General features: G+C 50.1%; 1 protein-coding gene, 1 long non-coding RNA gene and 1 pseudogene across 3 annotated transcripts; 1 reads left to right on the forward strand and 2 right to left on the reverse strand.

The window, feature by feature from the left end:
- Positions 1 to 1,040: 1,040 nt before the first annotated feature.
- On the reverse strand, positions 1,041 to 1,915 carry LOC127189793 (40S ribosomal protein SA-like; annotated as a pseudogene).
- On the reverse strand, positions 1,914 to 25,257 carry LOC127189316 (uncharacterized). Its single transcript, XR_007830645.1, has 4 exons — positions 25,112 to 25,257; positions 24,613 to 24,855; positions 23,793 to 23,914; positions 1,914 to 2,189 (listed from the first exon to the last, which is right to left on the reverse strand). It is a non-coding gene; the product is annotated as an uncharacterized LOC127189316 (long non-coding RNA).
- Chrm1 (cholinergic receptor muscarinic 1) lies at positions 8,799 to 26,437 on the forward strand. 2 transcript variants are annotated; one of them, XM_051146061.1, is made up of 4 exons: positions 8,800 to 8,817; positions 9,359 to 9,470; positions 9,928 to 10,022; positions 24,288 to 26,437. In XM_051146061.1, exon 4 carries the CDS (start codon positions 24,358 to 24,360, stop codon positions 25,738 to 25,740), a length of 1,383 nt encoding a protein of 460 aa, XP_051002018.1. In that variant the 5' UTR covers positions 8,800 to 8,817; positions 9,359 to 9,470; positions 9,928 to 10,022; positions 24,288 to 24,357; the 3' UTR covers positions 25,741 to 26,437. The 2 variants fall into 2 exon arrangements, with proteins under 2 accessions (XP_051002017.1, XP_051002018.1); XM_051146060.1 differs by lacking the exon at positions 9,928 to 10,022 and having other exon boundaries at positions 8,799 to 8,817.

The raw sequence follows: 26,437 nt of genomic DNA on the forward strand, positions 1-26,437 counted from the left end.
TGATTGTTTTTTGGTTTTTTTTTTTTTTTTTTTTTTAGGAGACTAACTTGCATTTATTTGGGGGCATGCCGCAGTGCACATGTAGAGGTCAAAGGGCAACTTGTAGGAGTTGCTATTCCCTTTCCATCCTGTGGACCCTAGGGATTGAACACAGGCCATCCAGGCTTGGTCGCAATCTCCTTTGCCCACTGAACTATCTTGCAGGTCCTCCTTTTTTTTTTTTTTTTTTTTTTTAATTCTTGTAATGGGGAGGGGGTGGCATGTGTGTATGCACGCTCCTACACAATAGAGGGCACGCATACCACAGCATGCATGTGGCACTCAGAGGACAACTTTATGGAGTCAACTATCTCCTTTCATCTTCTCTATGGGCTCCAGGCATCAAACCCAGCTCTTCAGGCTTGCTAGGCAGACATCTTGAACAACTGAACCACCCAGCTAGAACAGTTTCCTGGAAGAAAAGTTACGGAGGCTTCTCCTGCTAGTGTAACACCTACTGGCATCTGAAAGGTAGACCCTGCTAGCTGAGTCTCCCACTCAGTTCAAAGGAGAAGAGGGATCTGAGGAGGGAGACAGAACTCAGGCGAACTCCAGGTGGACTATCTTCGGAGAGCATGAGACATAATAGAGCAGCTTGGCCCCGTCTTGCCTATCGCTGCCTTCATCTGTACCAAATGTGTGGATAGATTAACAGACCCGGGAGAGAAGCCATGACTCCTTCTCTCCTAGGGTTGCCACCAGTCACATTTTGGCCCATTCTGGTGCCCTAACATGTTTTTTTATTTATTTATTTTTTTTTAAGATTTATTTATTTATTATGTACACAGTGCTCTGCTTGCTTGTAACCCTGCAGGTCAGGAGAGCGCATCAGATCACATTACAGATGGTTGTGAGCCACCATGTGGTTGCTGAGGATCGAACTCAGGACCTCTTGAAGAGTAGTAGCCAGTGCTCTTAACCTCCGAGCCATCGCTCCAGCCCTGTTATATAACTTTTTTTTACCCCTTTTAGGAACTTTTCTCCCCTCCACCTTTCCCCCCTTTGCTCAGGTGTCTGCAGAGCAGCTCAGGACCACTCAGTGGTAGCTCCAACCCACTCGGTAGCCTGCGCTGTGGGAGCTGCTGACCAGTCCTCAGTGGCTGGCTGGGCGCTCCAGTTCTCAGTAGGGAACTGCTGGATGGGCACAGAGGGCACCTGTACACCCTCAGACCAGTCTGCCACCTCTGGCTAAACAGTGAACTCAGAAGCTAGTTCAGTCCATCTGCCCTGGAATTCCTCCTTGGTCACGGCCTTCTTAGCATCAGCCTGCTCCTCCTTCTCAATCTCCTCTGGGTCTCTGTAGAAGTAAAGATCAGGCATAACCTCCCATGGGTGCTCATGGGAGACAGAGCCATGCCTGTGGAGTGCTCCCCAGGCCAACATCTACCACATCAGACCCACTGAGTGAGCTCCTTGTTGTTGCATGGGATGGCAATGTCAACGTAGCGCAGAGGAGAATCCATATTACACAGAGTGATGGTGGGCAGGTTGACATAAAAGGCTTCTGTGAAGCCAGGTGGTGGTGGCTCACGCCTTTAATCCCAGTACTTGGGAGGCAGAGGCAGGCAGATCGCTGTGAGTTCCAGGCCAACCTGGTCTACAAAGAAATCCAGGACAGTCAAGGCTACACAGAGAATCAAGAACAATGCCGTTTGGACCTGTTCCTGGGCAGCCTGGAAAGGCATAATGGACCTTCTTAAAGTGTGCCTTCCGCCTCCACCCGGCCTACAGCCTCCTCACTGGGTCCAACGTCTACTGAACACCCCTCTGCCTTTCTTCGCCTTTCCCCACTCGGATTCCCAGGTAACTGTGGGCTCTGGTGCTCCTGGAAGCATTCCCAAGAGCAGCTCTTCCAATCCAGCTCATCTGGAAGCATCATGACATCTCTCTCTGGCTTCTGCTCCCTTCCCAGGATTGAGCACAGTGCTGGACACAAGGCTGGAAGAAGAAGACAAGCTGTGGACTGTACTGTGTGAGTTTCAAGTTAGCGACACTCTAGAGATCTGTCCCCAGTTAGCAAAGGATCCCCACGAGGATGGCTGGGATGAGCCCAGGGCCTATTCAGGCAGTTTGCAGAACCAACTCCACTTTTGTGGTAAAGAAAGCCAGGAAGGCTGGACATGTGCTCAAGAGAAAAGTCCTTCACAGATCTAAAAGACATGAAAACACGAAGTCACAAGTGAGGAGGCTTGGAGTCCAAATAGATTGGTCTTCCGCAATCCAAAACCCAAACAGACAAAGACATGGCCGCCTTGCTGCCATGTCCTGCTGGGTGGTCTTCCTAGGGAAATGCCTTCCTTTCCTCTCTTGGTCACACCCTGGAGCTGAGACGTGCTCAGCCTCTGTCGAAAGAGAATAGGAAAAGCAAGAAAGATTGCCACCATACCCTTGGGGTCCCACAAGCTTCCTCTAGGTCTGCTAAGCCCTTTGAGCTTACAGGACTCCAGGCCCTTACAAACTTGTACCAGAACCAAGAAGCGGCCATTCCTGCTCCCCCACCCACCCCTCCCCACTGTCCCCGTTCAGCCCGGGAGCTTTGGTCCTAACTCAATTCCACAGAGCTAATCACTAAGTGAACAGGCTTCCTGAGGTGAACAGGCTTCCTGAGGCCTTCTCATCTCATCTATCTCTACCCTGGTCAGGCCTCCATCCATCAGTGCTGAAGCTGACAGGAGGCTGGGGTGGAGGAGGGGTAAAAAGGGGCTTTCAGGGGACCAGGATCTGTAGGCCTTAACACAATGGCTCATAGCCCACAGATGTGGATAGAGAGAGTGAAAACGGGGGCGAGGGGCAGATGATATGGATACACTGACATCTGAGAACCTTCGTGATAAAGGCAAGAGCAATAATTAGAAGTTAAGTGAGAGAGCTGGAGCGCTGGCTCAGAGGTTAAGAGCACTGGCTCCTCTTCTAAACGTCCTGAGTTCAATTCCCAGCAACCACATGGTGGCTCACAACCATCTATGAGATCTGACAGCCTCTTCTGGTATACATGCAGGCATAACACTATATCCATAATAAATAATTTTTTAAAAAAAGTCAAGTGGCCTGGTTCCACACCCACCAATGTTCAGTTCTCAGCACCCACATGATGTTTCTCAAGCACCTGTAACTCCAGTCCCAGGGGCTCCAACACCCTCTTCTAACCTTCCTGGGAACGCACACACTTGCTGCTCAGACACACATGCAGGCAAAATACTCATGCACATAAGATAAATTAAACTTAAAAAAAAATTAAATGAGCCAGATGTGGTGATGTAGACCTTTGACCCCAGCACTCCAGAGGCAGGCCAGTAGATCTCTGTAAGTTTGAAGTCAAGGCTACACAGTGAGATCCTGCTTTTTCTTAAAAAAAAAAAAAAAAAAAAAACACATTTTGAATTAGTGAAAAACATGTAAAACACTCCAAACCAAGCCAACATATACTTCATGCATGCAAGTTTCCATTGAATAGTGGGGCTGCGGAGTTCAGCACTTCCTAGAACTCCAAGAGGCCTGGATTCTATCCCAAGCGCCACATAACACCAGTGTGGCGATTATACCTTTGTGATCCTCACAGGCAAAAGGATGAGAAGGTCAAGCCACAAAGCAAGTTTGACACCAGCCTGGGCTACATGAGATCTTGTCTCAAAATAATAATTGTTGTTGCTGTTGTTATTATTACTGCAGGCTGGAGGGCAGGAGGGACTTTGGTTTAGGTTTCCAGGAATGTCCTTTTTTTCTTACAAATGGTAAAGAGGGCTTCCTGCTAATTAGGCTCCAAGCTGAGAGCAAAACCACAAATTTTGGCCTGGTGGTGGTGGTGGTACATACCTTTAATCCCAGTACTTGGGAGGTAGAGGCAGGAATATTTGTGAGTTTGAGGCCAGCCTGGACTACAAAGCAAATCCAGGACAGCCAAGGCTACACAGAGAAACCCTGTCTCAAAAAACCAAAACCAAAACCAAGACAACAACAATAAACAAAAAACAAAAACAAAAGAGAGAAAACCACACACTGTGATGGGGTAAAGACATCAGAATGAATTAACCTAAGCGCCCAGGTCTGGTTTCTATCATTAAATTGGAACCAAACTGCCCTGTGTCGTGGGACCATTGTGAAGAGTTGTGAATATGGGGCTAGCGACAGGCAGGCCACAGGCTTTAATGCCCTCAGGCTGTTATCTGACCTGCACAGGGGTGCCCTAGCTCCAGTGTGCCTGCACCTGCGAGAGCACACACACACACATACATACATACATACATATACAAGAAGTTAGAAACAGTTTATGAACTGCATAGCCAGAACACGTGCAGTGAAGGACAGCCAGCTCCTCTCACCTTCGGGTGGTAGTGGTGTACCTCTTCTTATGAACCTCCAACAGGAAAGCACTACTATTTTCCTTCCAGGGAGGGAAAAAAATGGGATCGTGCCATCCAACCCCAGGCACCCATGCTGGGTACCCAGACACTGGATGCAGTGGGAGGGACGAAGGGCTGCGGGGGGTGGGGGGGGAGGGCTGTCCACTCCCTCCCCTGGCAGACTTCATACTCCATCAGCCTGTGCAAGGCCAAGGTTCTTTGGGTCCTTCTCCTCCCTCACTGTGTTGGATGTCAAGGTTTACTCTACATATGGTGTGTTGGCTGGCTTTGTGTGTCAAGTTGACACAAGCTAGAGTCATCAGAGAGGAAGGCACCTCAGTTGAGGAAATACCTCCATGAGATCCAGCTATAAGGCATTTCGCAACTAATGACCAGTCCTAGTCCAGTGCCTAGTCCATTGTGGGTGGGGCCACCCCGGACTAGTGGCCCTGGATTCTATAAGAAAGCAGGCTGAACAAGCCTTGGAAGCAAGCCAGTAAGCAGCATTCCCTCCCTCCATGGCCTTTGCCCTGCCACCAGGTTCCTGTCCTGAGTCCCTCCAATGACAGACTATGATACAGAAGTTAAGGCCGAATACATCCTTTCCTCCCCAACTTGCTTTTGGTCAAGGTGTTTTGGTGGCAGCAGTAGAAACCATAATGACAACACATGAGATGTAATCTATACACTGGGTTGTTGGGAAAAATGTGAGGAAAGGGGAAAGAACAACAGGAGCAGGGTAAAGGACCCCACCCCCAGCCCCCATAAAGGGAAAAGTCTGAAGACCCTGAAGTCTGGGTCTACGTCAGACTCCTAAGCAGCAATTTCACTTGGAGCTAGGTCTGGGCCAAGATGAATCTACCCCATGGGAGCGTTGAGATCCTCTGGCCAGTGACCAAGGGAAGATTGATCAATTTCCGGAGCGGCTTTTGGCTTTAGCGAGAGAGTTGAGAAGACGGCTTGGCGCAGGAGGACTGCCTTTTCCCTGGATCTGGTCCACGCTTCTAGGCTGCAGCCAACCTCAAGGCAGTGACCTGAGCTCTGAGTCCTGTCCTCGTGGGCAGGAATAAGGGCTGTTTAGAGATACCTTATGAGAACACGGTTCTAAGGTTCCGCCTGGGGTTGCCTTAAGTTCCCAGTGCCAGGGGCCACCTAAATCTACAGCAGAAACTAAGTGGCCCTTGAGGGTCAGGGTCCCTGACAGCTCTAGGCTGTGAGACGAGGGATAGACAGAGACTGCTTCCCGGACATGACCCTGCCAACAGGAGCCAGACTCTACTGGCCCAGGAAGATGACGAATCGGTTGAGGCTGTGTCTCTATGTTCGTTCATCTTAAGACTCAGTAAAACCTCGATTTCTTGACCCAAAATCGTGTCGTGACTTGAGTCTGCCCTGGTCCATCCGCGGCCCCGCTCTGGATTGTAGCTTTTCCTTTTAAATCTAGAAACTCTGGTTGGAGTGGAGAGGAAGATCCTGGAAGGTTAAGAAAGACTTCAGGCCCTGGAAGAAGTGAGGAGGCTCTCTGTTAAGTCGTCTGGCTGCCTTCGGGAGTGGTGACACCTCTGGCCCACCTCTGGCCCGCTGCCCTCCCCAAGGTCCCTCGAGATCACCTACACTTCACAGGCCGCGCAAAATAAGAGTGAACCTCCCTCCCGTGGCCTCCACCCTTTAGTACAACGGAAGCCACATCCTGAAGGCTTAGCGAGGTGGTGCGGTGCTCTACGAGAACACTCCCCCCCCCATGGAGGCCTTTGGGGGGAGGGGGACTATCTTAACATCTAAATTGAATCCTCGGGACCCAGAGATGGAAGGAGAGAGCCGACCCCTGCAGGTTTTCCTCTAACCTCCACCTGAGCGCTATGGCATGTTATACACACATGCGCCTACACATACGCGATAAATAGAATGTTACATTTTTTAAGGAAAATACTAGCCTTTCCTTCAAACTGCAGCCCGCGAGCTGCCACCTGGCTCCCAACCCCAGGATCGTTCAGTCACACGGAACCCTCCACAAAGCCAGGGACACGTGCCGTTTTGTGAATCTATTCAGCCTGTAAAATGGAAGTAAGAAAGCCTACCACACAGAACAGTGAGCGAGCGACAGGTTAATTCGTGAAAAGCGTTTAGCAGCAGCGCCTGGCGGGAGTAAGCGCTCAATACCTATTATAACTAACAATGATAGCTTTCTCTTTTAGAAGCTGAAGGTGCCACCCTTTGTAACTGCCGCATCAAGGGAGGTACTTTTACCCATGTCAATGATTAAACAGACCTAGAGACAAGCTCTAACTTGACGAGCAGTTCGAATGAACCAACCTAAAGTTGGATTCGAACCCAGGACAACATCACTATTTTTCTACTTAGAAGTATTTATGATTGGGCCGAATCATCCAACGCTGATCAAAAATAGCAACTAGCAAGAGCGCAGACCCTGAGTCCTGTATAGGCCCAGCCCCCACCTCAACAGACAAAAGAAAGCCGAAGACGGTCAAGGCAGCTGGAGAGGGGGGTCACAAGGGGGCCGGGCCGGACCCCCACGTGCACCGCCTGCAGCCGCTTAGCGAAGCCCTTTGTCGGGAGCAGCCGCGTTCGTGCCGCACTCGGCGGCTTAAAATAAAGACAATGTTCCCAGCCTCCCTGCGGCTAAATCCGGCGCGAATGCGGGGGTGGTGAGCGAGCCGGGCGGGAGCGCTTCTCCCCGCGCTGCCTCCCTTCTTCCCTAGTGCCTCAGTTTCTCCAACTGGTAAGGGGAGACCTAGGCAAGATAGGCAGGAACGCAAAAAGCGTGATACAGCAACGGGAGGGACCCGGCTATAGCCCCCTTCTTCCAAAGCTGCACAGACTCCTGAAAGCTGCGTGGGCCAAAGATAAGGGGTACTCAGGAGGAGGCAGGGGGAAAGCTGGACACCCTCCTCTCCCGCCCACAAAATAAGTGTTTTTATTTCTAAAGGGACATGTGCAGAGGCGGTGGGAGAAAAGGGAGAGCAAGAAGATTGGGGGAAGGGGCAAAGAGGAAGCTTGATTCAGACTCGGAAATGGATGTGGAGGTCTAACTCCCCCACTCTAAGCCACGTGTACACGCACAAGTACACGCACCCCCACTGCGCTCCCAACCGGCAGCCCGTAACCTAAGGACGGCCCAGCAGGGGGCAGCCCGTCGCCCGGACTGCTTGGTTTCTGACCTAACCCTGAGGGTTTAATGACCCCGAGGGTGGGAGGAGGAGCTAGCTGCTCGGATACCTCCTGACACAGCTCCCAGGTGCAGTATCTGACCAAACAGAAAAAGAAGGCACCCTGGCTCCTCAAAAGTATTGATGTTCCCTCAAGTACCTGCCACCTGTGCCCCGCGGCTGCTGGACCAAGCGCTAGAGACGCCAATTTCTTCCTTCCCTGACTCCTTAGGCAATTAGACTCCAAACTCAACACTGGGATAGGATGCTTGGTAGGAAAATGAAAAGAGGAGGAAAAATGGGGTGGGGGGGTCTGGGACCCAACCCTGTGCCCCATACTCCAAAATTCTGAGTTCAGAGTCCCCAGGACCTGTGTCCAAACAGCATATCACCTCATACCCACCTTCAGCTTTCTCATTTCTCTTCTATATTATGGCGATCTTAATTTTGGTCCTTCCCACCTCCCACCCAAGGCTTCATCACAGCCACGGGGCAAAAAACACCGGAGCTTTTAGCTTTTCCAGTTCTCCTCTACGGTCCGCTCTCCAGGAAGTCTCTATTGCTGGACCCAGGTCCCTATGACAAAACACCCCCCCCCCCCGGTGGGGCGGGGGTCTCTATCTCTGAGGAAACAACACAGAATTCCCAACGGACCAGGGGGAGGGCTGCGGGCTAACTTGTAGGCTGAGGGGAGGAGTGGCTCACAGTCCCCAGGTACACACCTGTGAACCAGAGTGGGAGTCAGGGGAGACAGAGTTTGACAAGCTGGGAGGAGAGCTGTCTGTCTGCCTGCCTGTCTGTCTGTCTTCCAAGGGGAAACTGGGGGTGGAACAGGCAGGGAGGTAGATGCTGCCTTGCTTGTCAAAATTAGCCAATTCCACAGTTGGGCAACACTCAGGCGCACACTGAGTACAGACAGACACACGCATGCACATGCGTTCTGGCTCCATATTAGCAAGGTCACACCTGACTTACACAGGCTGCACGGTGACCTGAGCACACAGGAATGCACACATACGAGACACTGAAAAGCATATGGAACAAACACACAGCCCCCAAACTCCCCACAAATCAGACTCCCATATACCCTTATGTCAGGGCTTTGCACATTCTATATGGCACTGCCCAGCATGTGGGCATGCCACTCAGCGCCAGGGCGGGTGCACCAAGCCTCTGGATCTGTTCCAAGTTAGAACTTCTCACGTGAGGCCCAATGTGTCATTTTCAAACAGAAGGAATCTAGCTCCCTCGCAGCAGGGAGGAAGAGCAGGGTGTGTGGCTGGCTGGGTGGGTGGGTGGGCGCGTGGGCATGTTCATGGGGGGGGGCATGTGTACAAAGGAAGCAGGCATGTGAAACGGGGCATGTGTGTTGGGACATGGTGCACACGAGTTGGGGGCTTTCCGGTTGGGTGGGGGAAGGAGCCCGGGAAACAGAGTGTGCCTTTGTGAGTGTGTGTGTGTGTGTGTGTGTGTGTGTGTGTGTGCCGTCAGTCTGTGTGCAGTGGGTGTGGGTGTTTGTCTCCCTGTATCCGCCTTCTCTCTCCTCCTGGACTTTTAGCCTTCCTGGGCTCTCTTTCCTCATGTCCTGCCTCCTCCTTCTCAAGGCTCAAAGTGGGTGCCCTTGTAGACGAGGGGGGCACACTCCAGGACTTAGTCCAACCCCAGATGCTGCCTGAGGCTTCCCTCCTGCTCCCCCTCCCTCTCTTTCCCTTTCTTCCCTCCCTCTCTTTCCCTTTTTCCCTCCCCCCCCCAAGGCTGGCGTGCCAGGGGGTGGGACATGCCAATCACTGGCTGTGCCTCTCTCGCTGCCAGCACAGGGCGCAGCTCCCCCCAGGAGCCAGGTGTTTGGGTCCCAGGAGACGCTGCAGGCCCCCCGGAGAAGCAGTGAAGCTGCAGACCCTACAGACCCGTCTCCGGTCCCTCGGTGAGTACAATTGGAAGGGTTTGGGAGGGGCTGTGTTGAACTGGGTGCAGAAGCAGCAGGGTCCTCTGGGACAGGGCAGAGACAAGAAGGAGATGAAGTGAGGGTGGATTCTGGGTAGGGGAGGTGGCCAGGGAGGAGGGGTCTAGAGGCCAAGAGGGCTCTGTAGCAGTGGGCATTGGCTGCTCCAAACACCATGTCTGCTGGTTTTCAGTGGATTCATCTGATGTTTTTCTGGGTTTCAGCTGGCAGAAGAGATGGAGAGCCTCTTAGGAAACTCAGTCTACAGTTCAGAAAAGATTAGATGGCATGTCATTAGCAGATTCCCCTAGCACCCTGAAGGCAGAAGGGGGAGGAAGGGCAGGAGTCAGACCTTGCCACCAGCACCCCGTTGAAGGGTGACCCCATGTACATACTTTTGGGGACATCAGTCCCAGAGCCTGCTTCTCTCCTCCTTCAGGAAACCCTGAATCCTACCTCCCCCATCCACCTTCAGCCCCCCCCCAAGATGGATTGAATGAGGCTGCTGGCCAGATGGACAAGCTGGATGCTAAGGTGGGTGTTGGGCCAGAAGCCAGCAGGAGACCAGGCAAAGAGCCCCAGTGCTCTTTGGAGACAAATAAGCACATGGACAGCCACATCTCCTACAGAATGTGACCATGGCAGCATGGGGACCCAGAGGCTCCCTCCCTGTGTTTTTAGTATCTGTAACTTATAGCAGGCAGCTCACAGGCAATACAAGGGTACTAAAGGCATGCATGTGTGTCCCCACATGCCAGTAGGATGACTTGGAGCCAACGGCACTGATTCTTGCAAGTTGCCACCTCTAAGGCAGGTGTCTGGAGAAGGGGCATTTGGATCATGAAGATCTGTTCACCTTTGGGGTTCTTAGTGCCAGCGGAGAGGGGTTCACTTCTTCCTACAGTGTGCATCTATCTGCAGGACCATCTCATTGGCCTCAGTAGCCCCTGCCTCACTGGCTGGCAGTCTCCAGGAGCCAGTCTCCTGTCCCACAGTAACCAGCTGCTCCATGAGCTGCTTAAGGAAAGCGCTCCGACCCCCCCGACCTCAGCTACTAGGCAAGCCGTGATAGCTGCTGAGACATGCAAGAGGAAGAGATGGGGGAACAGAGCTACAAAGGGCATCGTTCTTGACTTCCATGCTGGGCTGGTGGCTGTGGCTTTGGTGGAGCTTGAAGACTAATGGAAAGTCCTAAGTGTCCAGAAAGGTCTAGACAGAGCTGTCCCAATGTACGGTGAGAGAGAATGAGGCTGAAAAAAAAAAAAAAAGGAAACAGACATACACACTCATGGCCACAGAAGAGAAACATAGAAATCCCATTGGTACTTGGACCCATTCTTCTTACCCTCAGCATAACACTGTGCTACCACCTCCGTGAACAGGAGAATAGGATGTAATGGGGAAGAGAAGGGTGTAGCAAGCTTTGTGAGGCAGGAGCTTGGGCTCCCAAGCAGGCAGGCAGGGAAGAGGTGGGTGAATCGAGCTGAGTTTCTGCTCTGCTGTGATGCCATGGTGATGCCTAGAAAAATGGGGGAGGGCGAGAGAGAAGAAGAAGAAGAAAGGAAAAAGGGGGGGAGGAATACAAGGAGTGAGGATCTGGGGGCATGCTGGGAGGAGGGTGAGGGGGGCCCAGAATCACTGATGCCACGCTTGCAGAGCAAGGTCTAGGTTGCAGCCTCCTAACAGTCAGGCTCTTCGCAGCCTGGTTAAAGACAACCAGCTAGTCAAGGGCCATCACTGGGAAGCAAATTTGGCCACGGTTCTAAGACAGATGCTCCTCTTCCAGATCAGCAGGGCACTTAGGAAGCATTTAACTAATGGCCACCGACCTCCGCTAGGTTAGCTGGCACTCCAAGAGTAGTGGGCTTGAGCCTAAAACCCAAGATTAATTCCATTTATTTACTTGCATGTTTCCAAGGCGAGAGCATCAGAGGAGGAAGTTGTGTGAACCTTTAACGAATCAAGAGCCACCTGAAGAGAAAAGTTAACCTAGGGGAGCTACCCAGAGAGCCTGGCTTCTGGGCCATGGCCCCTGAAGAAAGGAGTAATCAAGAGCCTTGGCCAGGACCACCCCCTTATTACATATGTGAAGTCCCAGGTGCCCAGTCCCTCTCTGGAGACCACCCTCTCCCTTGTATCGTCTCTGCCCAAGCCACATTTTTCTGACAGCTTCTAGCCCCAAAATAACAAGATGGCTCCACACCTCCTTCTTAAATCATCCCCAGCGTGCTGTCATTCTCTTCCTTCCCTTCTCACTCCTTGACTAGGCTTAGGAAAGTCTAATGTTCAGGAATCCTTTGTGCTCTCTGCCTCTGCCTAGCCTCCCCGCCCCCCCAACCTCCAGTAGCTTCTTTCTTTCTCCCTTCCTCTCACCAGCCAGATCACCAGTCCCTGGGGATTGGTTCAGGGCCCTGGCGGTCATCAGTCTGGCCTGCCTTGTGTTAGAGACTCTGACCTCATCCCATAACTCTTGGAGCCCACATTAACTTACACACACACACACACACACACACACACACACACACACACACACACATCTATCTGTGAGCCTCACTTAGCTTCCCTGTGCCTCTCAGTAAAGCAGAATTTTCTTGGACCACTGAACAGATGAAGATGCTCTTGCTTTTTTTTTTTTTTTTTTTTTTTTGCCTATGCTCTTATGCCAGACACACCCTTACCCAAGAGAACAGAGGTCTGATGGGTAAGGGGATCATAAAAGCAGAGGGCCCCCAACCCCTGTTCTGGACCTGGTCATGATTCTCAGGCTCATCCTCAACCTCCAGAGCCTGAAGTTATTAAGGAGGACCCCCTCTCTTCACATGCACATATTCAGGTACTTACTCCACAAATATTTGTTGAGCAATCACTCCATAGCAAGCCCTAAGACAAATGAGTCAAACAAAGCCTCTGCCTTCCTTCCTCATCAGAGTTAAGGCTGGACTCCCCCTCCCCCACACTGTCATTATTCATCACACAGATAAATGACACATACACAGGCCAGAATCTAAAGCCAGGCCTGGTGGCTGATTCAAACTAGGGTTTGGCCAAGCAAGCTAGTGGAGATGGTGGAGAGACTATTGAGATTCCCATCCCCTACCCCTACCCCACACTTCCACCTCCCCCCCCCCCCCCCCCCCCCACTCCTACACCTACCCCACACTTACACCTCCCCACCCCTACCCCCACCCCCACTCCTACACCTACCCCACACTTACACCTCCTCACCCCCATCCCCACTCCCATCCCTACCCCCACACACCCCACCAAGAGGGGCTCCCAGAGATGGGTCTCAGAGGCAGAGTGCATCACTGATGAGTTTTAAAGTCACCTCTTTTTGCAAATCGGAGATAATAGAATCTATTCTCAAGGAGTTATAACAAGTAAATTAAATTATGCATATAATGCGTAGAGCCATGTCTGGTATACTCAAGCAGGCAGTAAATATCAGTTGCTAGGATAATAATAGTAATATTATTAAAGGCTCCCAACAGTCTTCCTCAGGAGGCAACAGTCCTGGGTAGAAAAGCACTCTCCGCATTCCTTAACACCTTTGTGTGCCCAAAACACGAAAAGGAAAAGCTCCAAGATCCCAGCTCATCCCCACAACGCTATAGGCTCAACCCCACCATGCCCTAGTCTCATTCAGCAATGCACACATTCCCACACACAATCACTCCTACTAGAAACTCCGCCCCATCTTACACAAAGGCTCTCAGGTCAAGACCTGCCTAAGGTCAGTGAAACAAAAGCTTGAAGCTAAGGATTGACTTAAGGAGTTTCTGCCTGACCCCCCTTACAGTCCACATTTCCCAGCTCCTTCTTGAATGCTTTTTACTGTTTTGTTTAAGATTTATTCAGCTGGGCAGTGGTGGTACACACCTTTAATTTCAGCACTTGGGAGATAGAGGCAGGTGGCTCTCTGAGTTCAAGGCCAGGCTGGTCTACAAAGTGAGTTTCAAGACAGTCAGGGTTACACAGAGAAACCCTGTCTCGAAAAGAAAAAAAAATATTTTCCATGTATGGGCTGGACTGTTTTGCCTGTATGTATGTCTGTGCATCACATGCCTGCCTGGTGCCCCTGGAGGCCATAAAAGGGCATTGAATCCTCTAGAGACTAGAGTTACACACTGTGGTCAAGCACCATGTGGGTGCTGGGACTTGAACCCCAAACCTCTGTAAGAGCAGCCAGTGCTCTTAGCCATTGTGTCATCTCTCCAGCCCCTCCAAGAATGTCTGACAGGATGTGTACTTTCAGAGAGCTTCATAAGGCCCTTCTTCCTAAGACTTCTGGGTCTGCCACTGAGCCGCAGCACCCTGTCTCTCAGCCCCAGGATGGTTACAACCATTGGAAACCGAGTTAGTATGTGAATACCTTCCTCTAGTAGCCATCATGAACACACAGTGAAATCTCCCTAATCAAGAGTTTAAAAAAAAAAAAAGAGTTAAGAGAGATGGCTCAGTGAGTAAATACACTTGTCATGCAAGTCTGAGGGCCTGAGTTCAAACCCCAGGAACCTACATAAGAGTAAGCATCTGTGTTTGCTTTTAATCCTGGTGCCCCTATAAGGATATGAGAGACAGAGACAGGAGAATTCCTGGAAGTTTACAAGGCAGCTAGCCTAGTGTAGGTGATGGGGAAACAACTCAGTGTATAGACACATACATACAAAAGGTAGGCCAGGCATGGTGGTGTGCATCTAAACTCCCAGCACTCAGAAGGCTGAAGCAGGATTCCTTTCAGTTCAAGACCATCTTGGGCTAAATAGTGAGACCTCAGACTAAGTCATTTATAAGCATTTATACATATCAGGTGGCTCACAACCACCTGTAACTCTGGTTCCACCTGTAACTCTGGCCTCCACCTGCACCCGCACATGTAGCATACACTCACACAGACAGACAGACTTATAAATTTAAACTCTCGTTTGTTAGCTAGTTTGTCTTTCAAGACAAGGTTTCTCTGTATAGCCTGACTGTCCTGGAGCTCTCTGTGTATACTAAGCTATTCTGGAACTCAGAGGTCCGCCTGCCTCTGCCTCTTGAGTGCCGGGATTAAAGGCGTGCGCCACCACATGCAGCAAAGTTAAACTTTTTAAAAAGCAAAATGAGATGTGGGCAGTGGTGGCGCACACATTTAATCCCAGCGCTTGGGAGGCAGAGGCAGGCAGATCGCTGTGAGTTCAAGGCCAACCTGGTCTACAAATCAAGTCCAGGACAGTCAAGGCTACACAGAGAGACCCTGTCTCGAAAAAAAGCAAAAACAAAAACAACAACAAAAACAGAAATAAAACAAACAAACAAACAAAAAAGCAAAATGAAAATCCAGCTGAGAAAGTAGATAGATCCACTAGTAGTTTGCTCACCTAGCAAACAGGTTCCCCTGGGTTTAGTCTCTAGCACACCATAAATTGGGTATAGTGGCACACACCTGTAATCCCAGCCACTGAGAAGCAGACACAAGTGGATCAGAAGTTCAAAGTCATTCTTAGCACATAGGGAGCTCAATGGTAGCCTGAATTGCATGAGACCCTGTCCTAAAAAATAGATGATAGATAGATAGATAGATAGATAGATAGATAGATAGATAGATAGATAGACAGACAGACAGACAGACAGACAGACAGACAGATAATGGCAGCTAGAAATTTAGCATATGCAAAGTCCTGGGTTCAATGCCCAGCACAGAACAAAAGAAGAAGAAAGAAAACAAAAACAAATTGGTTAAGGATGATAACATAGCCGAGCGTGGTGGCGCACACCTTTAATCCCAGCACTCGGGAGGCAGAGGCAGACAGATCGCTGTGAGTTAGAGGCCAGCCTGGTCTACAAAGTGAGTCCAGGATGGCCAAGGCTACACAGAGAAACCTTGTCTCAAAAAACAACAACAAAAAAAGGGTGATAACATAGATGTATCATCTCAACACCTGAGAGATTGAGGTGACAAAGACCTGCTGAGGTTGCACAGCAAGGACCCCAGTGGGTCATCTGACTTTACTCTGCTCTCACTGTAACCGAAAAGCAGGGTCATGACCCGCTGAAGCTGCATCACCAAAGGGGAGTGGAAGGGCCAGAGGGTGAGAGTCTGACTCTGGCTCCCTAGAACCTCCGCCCTTTTTCCTTAAACATTCCTAGTGGGAGGCAAAAGTCAGAGAGGCGCAGAACAATTGGCCAAGCAGAACGAGCATAGGCCTTAAAGCGGGGAAGTTATCACTTCCTATGGGACCATCAGAAAGTGGCTTAGCCCTCTGAGCCTCAGCTACCTCACCTATACTACAGAGAATAAGAGTGCCCAGCAGGGAAAAAAGGAACGCTGTATATCTGGCACCCAGAGAGTCCTAAGTACAGGTGACAACTAATTTTCGCCATTAAAAAAGATTTGGCAGGGACTTCAGCCATCGAGGCAGGAGACTGCCAGCCTTGCCTCACCTCCAAGGATATTCGGATTCCTTCTCTCTGGTGTCCTGCACTAAACAAAGCATGCTGGTTCACACCTAAAATCCCAGCACCCCAGCACGCAGAGGCAGAGAGGCAGGTGGATCGATGCGACTTTGAGACTACCCTGGTTTACCAAACCAAAAAAAAAAAAAAGTAATTTCAATGCTAGCCAGGGCTGTAATAGTGAAACCCTGTCTCGAAAGAAAAATGAAATGAAATCAAACAAAAGCACTTCCATCATTCACAGTAGTCACCACTAGACTTAAGACAAGCCTGTGATGGGCAAGAGGACACTATGCCTCCACCTGGAGTTGCTATCCCTACAGCTTCCAGTTCAGGGACCTGAGTGAGCCTTCAGCTTCACGGCAGGGAACTGGGTCCTTTCTGTACAGCATCTGGAGAGGTTGCATTCAGGACACTGCACATCTCCCAGAGACGCTAGGATGGTCCAAATCCCCTTTTATACCCAAAAGCAGACAAGAGGTGGGGGCAAGGGGGGTGCTAGAGAGATAGGACATCATCGTTAACTGTGTGTCTGCTCCAGGACCCCACTCATCAGCTGGAGGGTGAGGGCTAGGAGGAAGATGAAGGTTGGGGAAATTGTGCTGATAACACATGGAGGAAGGAACAGCACCGAGCCTCATTCCGGAGCCATGGGTCCCAGGTCCTCATGCCAAAGCTGGGACCTGTCAAGTGATGCACTCCATCACCTTAGAGCAAAACGTGAAGGGTCACAGGGGTTCAGGGTGTGACTCAACGGTAAAATACATGTTTAGTATACACAAGGCTGTGTCCCCAGCACCAAAAAGGAGAGAGACAGAGAGAGAAGAAACTTCATAATCCAGAAAGATAATATCACAACTGTGCTGTTGATTTGTTTTGTTTTGTTTGTACTTAAGACAGAGTCTCAAATAGCTCAGGCTAGCCTTAAAGTCGCTATGTAAACCAAGTTGGCCTAAAACACCGCATCCTCCCCCCTCCACCTCTAGAGTGCCAGGATTACAGGAGTGTGCCACCACATCCAGCCTGGAACATTTTTTTTTAAGATTTATTTATTTATTAGTATGTATACAATGTTCTGTCTGCATGTACACCTGCAGGCCAGTAGAGGGCACCATTATAGATGGTTGTGAGCCACCATGTGGTTGCTAGGAATTGAACTCAGGACCTCTGGAATAGCAGACAGTGCTCTTAACCTCTGAGCCATCTCTCCAGCCCCCAGCCTGGAACTTTTAAAAAACTAATTTACTTATGTATTTATTTACTTTACATCCAGATCGCAGCTTCCTCTCCTCTAAGTCCCTCCCTCTCACCTTGCCTCTCCCCCATCCTCCCATCCTCCTCAGAAAAAGGGGAGGCTCCCAATGGGTATCAGTCCACCCTGGCATACCAAGCTGCAGTTAAGACAGACTAGGTACATCTTCTCCTAGCATTGCTAAACAAGGCAGCCCAGTTAGGGGGAAGAAACCAAAGGCAGGCAACAGAGGGAGAGACAGCCACCCCTCTGGCTGTTCCTGCTGTTAGGAGCCCCACATGAAGACAGGGCTGCATAACCGTTACATCTGTGCAGAGGGCTCAGGTCTGTCCCATGCACGCTCTCTGTATGGCAGTTCACTGTCCTTGGCCTCTCTAGCTCTTTCCGTCCTTCCTGCCTTCTCCCACAGTACTCCCCCAAGCTCCGCCCAATGTTTGTCTGTGGGTCTCTGCATCTGTTTCCATCAGTTGCTGAGTGAAGCCTCTCAGATGACAATTTTGCCACAGCATGGAACTTAAAAAAAAAAAAAAAATCAAATAACAAACCAGATTTGGTGGTGCATGGCTGTGATCCTGGCACTTGGAGGCTAAGGCAAAGAAATTCTGAGTTTGAGGCCAGCCTGGGCTCCAAAGGGCTCCATAATGAGGCTTTACTTCAATCGCTCAACACTAGGACAGGCTGGCTCTGTTTGTAAGTAAAGGTCCATGGGGATTATCACCAGCTTTGGGGTAAAAGCTAAAGAGATGGGGATTGAACAAATAAGTGCAGGGCTGGATCCTGCCTTTGACATTTTATTCATTATAGATTGATTTTTTTCACATTACATAAAATATTAATTTTGGGGGTCTGGGGACACCTTTAAATTTTTTTGGCCAAGATATATATCACCCACATGCTAAGCCTGAGCAAGCCTCTGCATCTGGGAGAGCACAGCCTTCCTGAACAGCCAGCCATTCTACTCTGGTTACTTTACAGGTCTTTTCTCAGCTCTGGTGCCCCAAAGTACATGGAGGTGACATATGGGGGACTGGACTCAGTCTAGGAGCAAGGAGACCTTGGTAAAGTCTTCTATCCACTGTTGCTGGGCCTCAGTCTATTCCCTTAAACAGCCCTGAGTTCAGAAAATCAAAGACAATGGCTATGCAGGGCAAATTCCCAAGACAGTGACTGACACCAGCCTTACCAGGGAAGGCTTCAGCCTTTCCCCAGCCTCTAGCCCAGAGCTTGACTTCAGTATCGAAGGGGTGCAAGAAAACCCCTTCTAAATAAAAATAAATCCTATTTTGCAAGATGTGGTAGCTCATGCCTCCAACCCCAGCACTCAGGAGGCTAAGGAGGGAGGCTCACTCATGAGTTCAAGGCCAACCTAAGTCATACATAAGACTGCCTCAGGATCTGGGACTGTAGCTCAGGAGCAGAGCGCTTGCCTTGCTGCAGGAAGTCAAGGGTTTGAATCACAATGCTGGTGAGGGTGGAGGCGAACAAGTAGATTGCATTTTAGTGCAATGCTTTTAAAATTCAGATTAGTGAGTTAGTCTCCAGTGATGTTCAGTTCTTGTGTTTGTCTGGGGTTTTGTGCATTTTTGGTTGGGTTGGGTTTTTGTTTTTTCTGTTTAGTCATAGGTTCTTGTAAATGAATTTTCTCTGGACAGTGACTGGGATCCTGTGTGGCCTTCTGCAGGTTCTCATGCTGGTTCCCTTAGGTCTCCTTCCGTTCCTTTATCGGGAAACTTGTGCCTAGGCCATAGGTTCCTGCTGAGATTCAGTGCTGGAGTTGGAGACGCGGCCCAATTTGCAGAGTGTACTATGTGCGACTGGCATGGTACCTGTGCTTCTGCAGATGGAGGATCAAAAGTTTAAGATCTTCCTTGGCTACACAGTGAGTTCCAGGCCAGCCCAGGCTGCCTCAAATAATCTCTGTCTTAAAAAGGAAAAAAAAAAAGTGGGGGGGAAATGGAAGCAAAGAGATTAGTTGTGGCTGGAGATCAATGATAGAGCACTTGCTAGACATCTATAAGGCCTCATGTTTGATTCCTTACTACACACACAGAGAGAGAGAGAGAGAGAGAGAGAGAGAGAGAGAGAGAGAGAGAGAGAGAGAGAGAGATTAAATAAGATAATGCACCAATGTGTAGAAATAATTTGGCAGTGACTCAGGGTGAGCTGTCCAACAGCAAAAAGCACCGTTATTATCAGTCACTGTTGCACAGTCAGAGATTTGGGGCCCTGTGTTAGGGATGAAACCCAAAGCCCTATGAATGCTGGACAAACTAGACAAGTGATTTACCACAAGCTGTACCCATGCTCTCTAGGAGATTTCTCTCTCTCTCTCTCTCTCTCTCTCCCTTTTTTTCTAGACAAAGTTTCTCATTGTAGCTCTGGCTGACCTGGAACTCACTATGTAGACCAGGCCAAACCTTAGGAGCGCTGAGATTAAAGGTGTGTGCCACCACACCCAACCTTAGGAGAGTTTTGGTTTTTTTTTTTAAGATTTATTTATTATTATGTATACAGTGTTGTGCCTGCATATACACCTGCAGGCCAGAAGTGGGCACCAGATCAGATCACATTATAGATGGTTGTGAACCACCATGTGGTTGCTGGGAATTGAACTCAGGACCTCTGGAGGAGCAGTCAATGCTCTTAACCTCTCTGAGTCATCTCTCCAGCCCGAGAGATTTTTTTTCAATTAAATACAATGACATCATTTTCTCTCTTCCCTTTCCTCCCTCCAATCTGCTCTCCCCAGAATTTGCTCCCTTTCAAAAGCATGACCTCTTTTTAGTTGTTATGTTACGTATCTGTATCTATATATGCCTAAATATATAAATATAACCAGTTCGGACCCTTTAGTATCACCTGTACGTACATGATTTCAAGGCTGACCCCTTGGTGTTGAATAACCCATTGGGTTCTTCTCTAGAGAAGATCATGTCTCCCATTCTAGGAAGGATTTTTTTTTTCAAGACAGGGTTTCTCGACCCTTGGCTGTCCTGAACTTGCTTTGTAGACCAGGCTGGCCTCGAACTCACAGTGATCCACCTGCCTCTGCCTCCCGAGTGCTGGGATTAAAGGCGTGCGCCACCACACCCGGCAGGAAGAATTATTTTTAAAGATTTATTTATTATGTATACAGTGCACGTTAGATGACATTATAGATGGTTGTGAGCCACCATGCGGTTGCTGGGAATTGAACTCAGGACCTCTGGAAGACCAGTCAGTGCTCTTAACCACTGAGCCATCTCTCCAGCCCTCTAGGAAAGATTTTTAATAGAAGTGGCCACTCTCAAGCAGGAGGGAGCCCCCATTCCTACAGGCTGAATTAATGGGAACCCAATGCTCACCGCACATTAAGAGCCATTCTAAGCACTTGATTTTCAAAACCTCATTTAATCCTCTCAACAACTCCTGGAGGTATTCACTGAAAGCTCCTAGTTAATCCCTACAGCACAGCTGAGGAATCTATAGTTATAGACATAACATCATTTAAGGCCAGGCATGGTGGTGCACGCATTGGATCCCAACACTCCAGAGGCAGAGGCAGGTGCAGCTCTGTGGGTTCGAGGCAAGTCTGGACTACAAAGTAAGACCAGGACAGCCAGAGCTACATTGTCTCAAACAACAACAACAACAATAATAATAATAAATTAACAGTTAATAAAATACAATATGGTGGTGCTGGCTTTTAATCCCATCACTTGGGAAGTAGAAATAGGGTCAGAAGTCAAAGTCATCCCCCTGCCTGCAATACAGAAAGGGAAGCAGGCCTATACTACAGGGGACCCTGTCGTGAGACCCTGTCACAAATAAATTAATAAGTGAATGATTTTTTGTTTTGTTTTTTTGTTTTTGGGTTTTGGGTTTTGGTTTTTGGTTTTTCATGACAGGGTTTCTCTGTGCAGCCTTGGCTGTCCTAGACTCACTTTGTAGACCAGGCTGTCCTCAAACTCACAGCAGTCAGCCTGCCTCTGCCTCCTACCACTACGCCCGGCCCAAATGATTTATTTTTTAATATTTCTTTCACATTTTAAAAAAGATTTATTTATCTACTATTATGTATACAGTGCTCTGCCTGTGTGTACACCTGCAGGCCAGAAGAGGGCATCTGATCTCATTATAGATGGTTATGAGCCACCATGTTGTTGCTGGGAATTGAACCCAGGACCTCTGGAAGAGCAGTCAGTGTTCTTCTCTGAGCCATCTCTCTAGCCCCTTTTATGGTTTTTCAAGACAAGGTTTCTTCGTGTAGCCTTGGCTGTCGTGGACTTCCTTTATAGACCAGGCTGGCCTCAAACTCACAGACATCTACCTGCCTCTGTCTCCCTAAGGGCTAGGATAAAGGCATGCGCCACCATGCCTGGCTTAGTAAGCACTCTCAACTGCTGAGCCATCTCTCCAGATCCTATGAATGATTTTTATTTTTTTAATGTTACATCACTAATAATATCTCAAACATTAAATGGTGAGCTGTGGATTTAAATCCAAACAGACCTCACCTGCAATCCCAGCCCTTGAGAGGGGAAGGCAAGAAGGAGGACCCAGAGCACAAAGTCATCCTAGATTACATAGATTTTTTTAAAAGATTTATTTATTTATTATTATGTATATAGTGTTCTGCCTGCATGTACACCTGTAGGACAGAAGAGGGCATCAGATCACACACATTACAGATGGTTATGAACCCCCATGTGGTTGCTGGGAATTGAACTCAGGACCTCTGGAAGAGCAGGCAGCGCTCTTAACCATTGAGCCATCTCCAGCCCGATTATATAGAATTTGAAACCCAAGTGGGCTACATAAGACATGGCGCACACCTTTAATCCCAGCACTTGGGAGGCAGAGGCAGGCAGATCACTGTGAGTTTGAGGCCAGCTGGTCTACAAAAGTGAGTCCAAGACAGCCAGGACTGTTACACAGAGAAACCTTGTCTCAAAAAACCAAAATAATAATAATAATAATAATAATAATAATAATAATAATAATAATAAAAAAGATCTTATCCCCCCCTCCAAAAAAGGGGGGCAGGGCATGGTGAGGCACACCTTTAATCCCAGTACTCAAGAGGGAGAAGCAGGCAGATCTCCGAGTTCAAGGCCAGCCGGGTTTACAGAGCGATTTCCAAGACAGTCAGGGCTACACAGAGAAACCCTGTTTTGAAAAAAAAAATCAAACAAAAAAACAAAACAACAACAACAAAAACCCCCGGCAATACCAATACTGTCTTGTTGGTTACCACTTCTTCCGTGGTTAATATCAAGTGAAGTATTAAATGCAGGCAGCCTAGTGCTGGCATCTAGGCTCTTTAGCTGTGGCGTCACACACTCCCTCAAATGTCAAGTGTCTCAGACACACATGCACACACTGACAGACACAGGCCTTCTTGCTCATGCTGTCACACACTGAGCTCCCTCCCTACACTGGAGCTCTAGCACAGTGACAAGAGCCATGGGGCTGCCCCCAGCCACACACATTCCAGGTCACACATGCTCACAGGCACACTGCATTAGTCTCTGTGTACAGACCAAGTCCCCAAGTGACACCAAGGCTTGAAATGCTCTCACCCAATATTTCTCCCTTAGGACCATCCCAACAATAGAATCCTAAAGGCCACAGTTTTGGGCTAGGAAAACTGTAAATTTCTTCAGTGGATAGATGGGGGTATTAGAAAGGACCCACAAAATCACACACAGCAACTGCAGCTAGGCTGTAGCTGAGTGGGGCCTTCTGCCTTTGGTTTGGCTGTGGGCCTCCCCTGTCTCCTGGCCTTTTATTTTCACAACCTTAGTGCCTGGGCCAGACTCCAGATCCCAGAAAGTCTGGGGGAATCTTCCTGTTCCCCAAGCTGCCTACTGCCCTCAGCTGGGGCCCAGGAACAGAGCAGAGAGAGGGAGGGGAGCCGCCCACATCCCTTCTGGGGCCAGACCCTCACCTGACTGGGAGCTGAGGCCTTTGAGCCATTGTATGCTTCACATACAATCCATGGTAGACGGTGTAGGCGTGCATTCCCGTGTACCCCATTCCCTGTCTCCTGCTCCCTCCGCGGAGTCTCCTGGAGCCTAGGCTGGCCTCACAGTCACTATGTAACAGAGCATGACTTTAAACTCCTGATCCTGCTGCCAAGTGCAGGGATTACAGATGTGTGCAACCACTCCCCGTCCTCTGTCCTCTTCTTTTCTCTGGATCCTTCTTCTCCTTCCCAGCATTCCTTATTTGAATCACGATGGAACAGCCCCGCACCCTCACGCCTCCCCCCCCCCCCCCCCCCCCCCCCCCCCATGCACAGCAAGTGGAGGAACTGGGCTCTGATCCCCCTCAGCAGCTTGTCACTACAGCCACTCTGTCACCATTGCCTCCAGCAAGAAAGGGATGACAAGGGCCTTCCTGCTAAGGATGCGCAGGACAGTTAAATTAGATAACCTGATTAGGTGCTTAGCACTGTGTCTGGCGTGTAGCAAGGCCTTCTTAAATGAGAATTCTAATAAGGTTTAGTGAAATACTTGGAAAATTTCACAGGACTGTAATAGAGAGGAGCTCTCCCAAGCCCTGCTGCATGAAATGCATGGAAAACAGGAGCTAGGGGCTGGAGAGACAGCTTGAGAGTCAAGAGCACTTACCAACCGCTCTTCCACAGGACTCAGATTCAATTCCCAGCACCCACAAGGCAGCTCGCAATGTCTGCAACTCCAGTCCCAGGGGATCTGATGCCTCTCTTCTAGCCCCCTTAGTCACTGTTACCCTTGGGGCACAAACATATATGCAGATAAAATACACATCTGCATAAAATAAAAATAAATGAATTATTTTTTTTAATTTTGAAGACAGGAATTAGTAGCAGATTTCCTAAGGAGAAAACTGAGGCTCAGAGTCTGAATGGTGATGCTGGAATGAAGATTCAGATGCCTTCAAAGCTGCCCTTTGCTGCTGGCAAATCTCCTTGTGGCTCAAAAGCACATTATTAGCCACTGTGAGTAGGTACCAGTGCCTGGCGTTGACGGTGATGCTGTCCTGCCTGATGCTCTGATAGGTCAGGGGCTGTAATCTTTTACTCTTCCACTCAGATGCTAGAGATACCTAGTGGTCCAGCCAAAGCTCCTGTCCTCTCTTTTCAGGTGATGCCCTTTCTCTGAGGAAAACCTGTGACTTCAAAAAGGGGCTGCCCCTTCATCTCGCCAGGCAGCAATGAACACCTCAGCGCCCCCTGCTGTCAGCCCCAACATCACCGTCTTAGCACCAGGAAAGGGCCCCTGGCAAGTGGCCTTCATTGGGATCACCACAGGCCTCCTGTCTCTGGCTACAGTGACAGGCAACCTGCTGGTACTCATCTCCTTCAAGGTCAACACAGAGCTCAAGACAGTCAACAACTACTTCCTGCTGAGCCTCGCCTGTGCTGACCTCATCATTGGCACCTTCTCCATGAACCTCTATACCACATACCTGCTCATGGGTCACTGGGCTCTGGGCACTCTGGCCTGTGACCTCTGGCTGGCCCTGGACTATGTGGCCAGCAATGCCTCCGTCATGAATCTTCTGCTCATCAGCTTTGACCGTTACTTCTCAGTGACCCGACCCCTGAGCTACCGAGCCAAGCGCACTCCCCGCAGGGCAGCGCTAATGATTGGCCTGGCGTGGTTGGTTTCCTTCGTCCTCTGGGCCCCAGCCATCCTCTTCTGGCAATACCTAGTTGGAGAACGGACAGTCATGGCTGGGCAGTGCTACATCCAGTTCCTCTCCCAACCCATAATCACTTTTGGCACAGCCATGGCTGCCTTCTACCTCCCTGTCACAGTCATGTGTACGCTGTACTGGCGCATCTACCGGGAGACGGAAAACCGAGCCCGGGAGCTGGCAGCTCTACAGGGCTCTGAGACACCAGGCAAAGGCGGTGGCAGCAGCAGCAGCTCAGAGAGGTCCCAGCCGGGGGCTGAGGGCTCACCGGAGTCACCTCCAGGCCGCTGCTGTCGCTGTTGTCGGACACCCAGGCTTCTGCAGGCCTACAGCTGGAAGGAAGAAGAGGAGGACGACGAAGGCTCCATGGAATCCCTCACATCCTCTGAGGGCGAGGAGCCCGGCTCAGAAGTGGTGATCAAGATGCCCATGGTGGATCCTGAGGCACAGGCGCCCACCAAGCAGCCCCCCAAAAGCTCCCCAAATACAGTCAAGAGGCCCACCAAGAAAGGCCGAGACCGAGGCGGCAAGGGCCAAAAACCCCGAGGGAAGGAACAACTGGCCAAGCGAAAGACCTTCTCACTGGTCAAGGAGAAGAAGGCAGCTCGGACCCTGAGTGCCATCCTGCTGGCCTTCATCCTCACCTGGACACCATATAACATCATGGTGCTGGTGTCTACCTTCTGCAAGGACTGTGTTCCCGAGACCCTATGGGAGCTGGGCTATTGGCTGTGCTATGTCAACAGCACTGTCAACCCCATGTGCTACGCACTCTGCAACAAAGCCTTCCGGGACACTTTCCGCCTGCTGTTGCTCTGCCGCTGGGACAAGCGGCGCTGGCGCAAGATCCCCAAGCGCCCTGGCTCTGTGCACCGCACCCCCTCCCGCCAATGCTAATGGTCCCCCTCTCCTGCATCCTTCGACCCCAGCTCCAGGGAGAGGCTGGTGGAAAGTGTCCGTGGGCTGCATCTTCAGCCCCAGGGCCCTGCTCAGACCTCCCCTGGCTTCCCAGACCCCTGGGGTCACCTTCCTGGACAGCCCAGAGAGACTCTGCCAGCTTTCCAAACTTTGCTATTCCCAGACAGGGAGTGAAACCCGGGGAACTGGTTTTTTCTAATCCCTGCTGTGTGGGAATGGGCTATTCACCAGGAAGAAGGCCCAGGAGGAGGATCCGGGTTTTGGACTTGTGTTTGCATTTAGGCAGGAAGTCAGGAGCCAGCTGGGCGGGCCAGTAGTTTAAGGGCGCAGTCTCCCTTGCCCAGCAGGGGGCCTGGAGTGCGGTGGGCGATAGCGCCCCCTGGCTCTACATGCGGGAGCTGACACCAAGCACAGAGAGAGAAGTTTGGGAGTTGGTAACCCCTGGCTGGAAATCCCCTCCTTGGACAGGCAAAGCCCACCCGGGTAGACCCTAGGCACACCCTCCTGGATTGTCCAGCCTCCCTGCAGATGTCCCCAGGTCATCCCTACGTGGGTCACCTCCGAGGCAAATGTGAGCGGGGCAATAATACCAGGGGAAATCAGCCTGGCGAGACACACCAAGTCCCAAAGCAGCAGCAGGTCCAGATGTCGGGTGTCCTAACCTCTATGCCATCTT

The sequence above is a fragment of the Acomys russatus genome, chromosome 5, assembly GCF_903995435.1.
Source record: "Acomys russatus chromosome 5, mAcoRus1.1, whole genome shotgun sequence".
Lineage (NCBI taxonomy): Eukaryota > Metazoa > Chordata > Mammalia > Rodentia > Muridae > Acomys > Acomys russatus.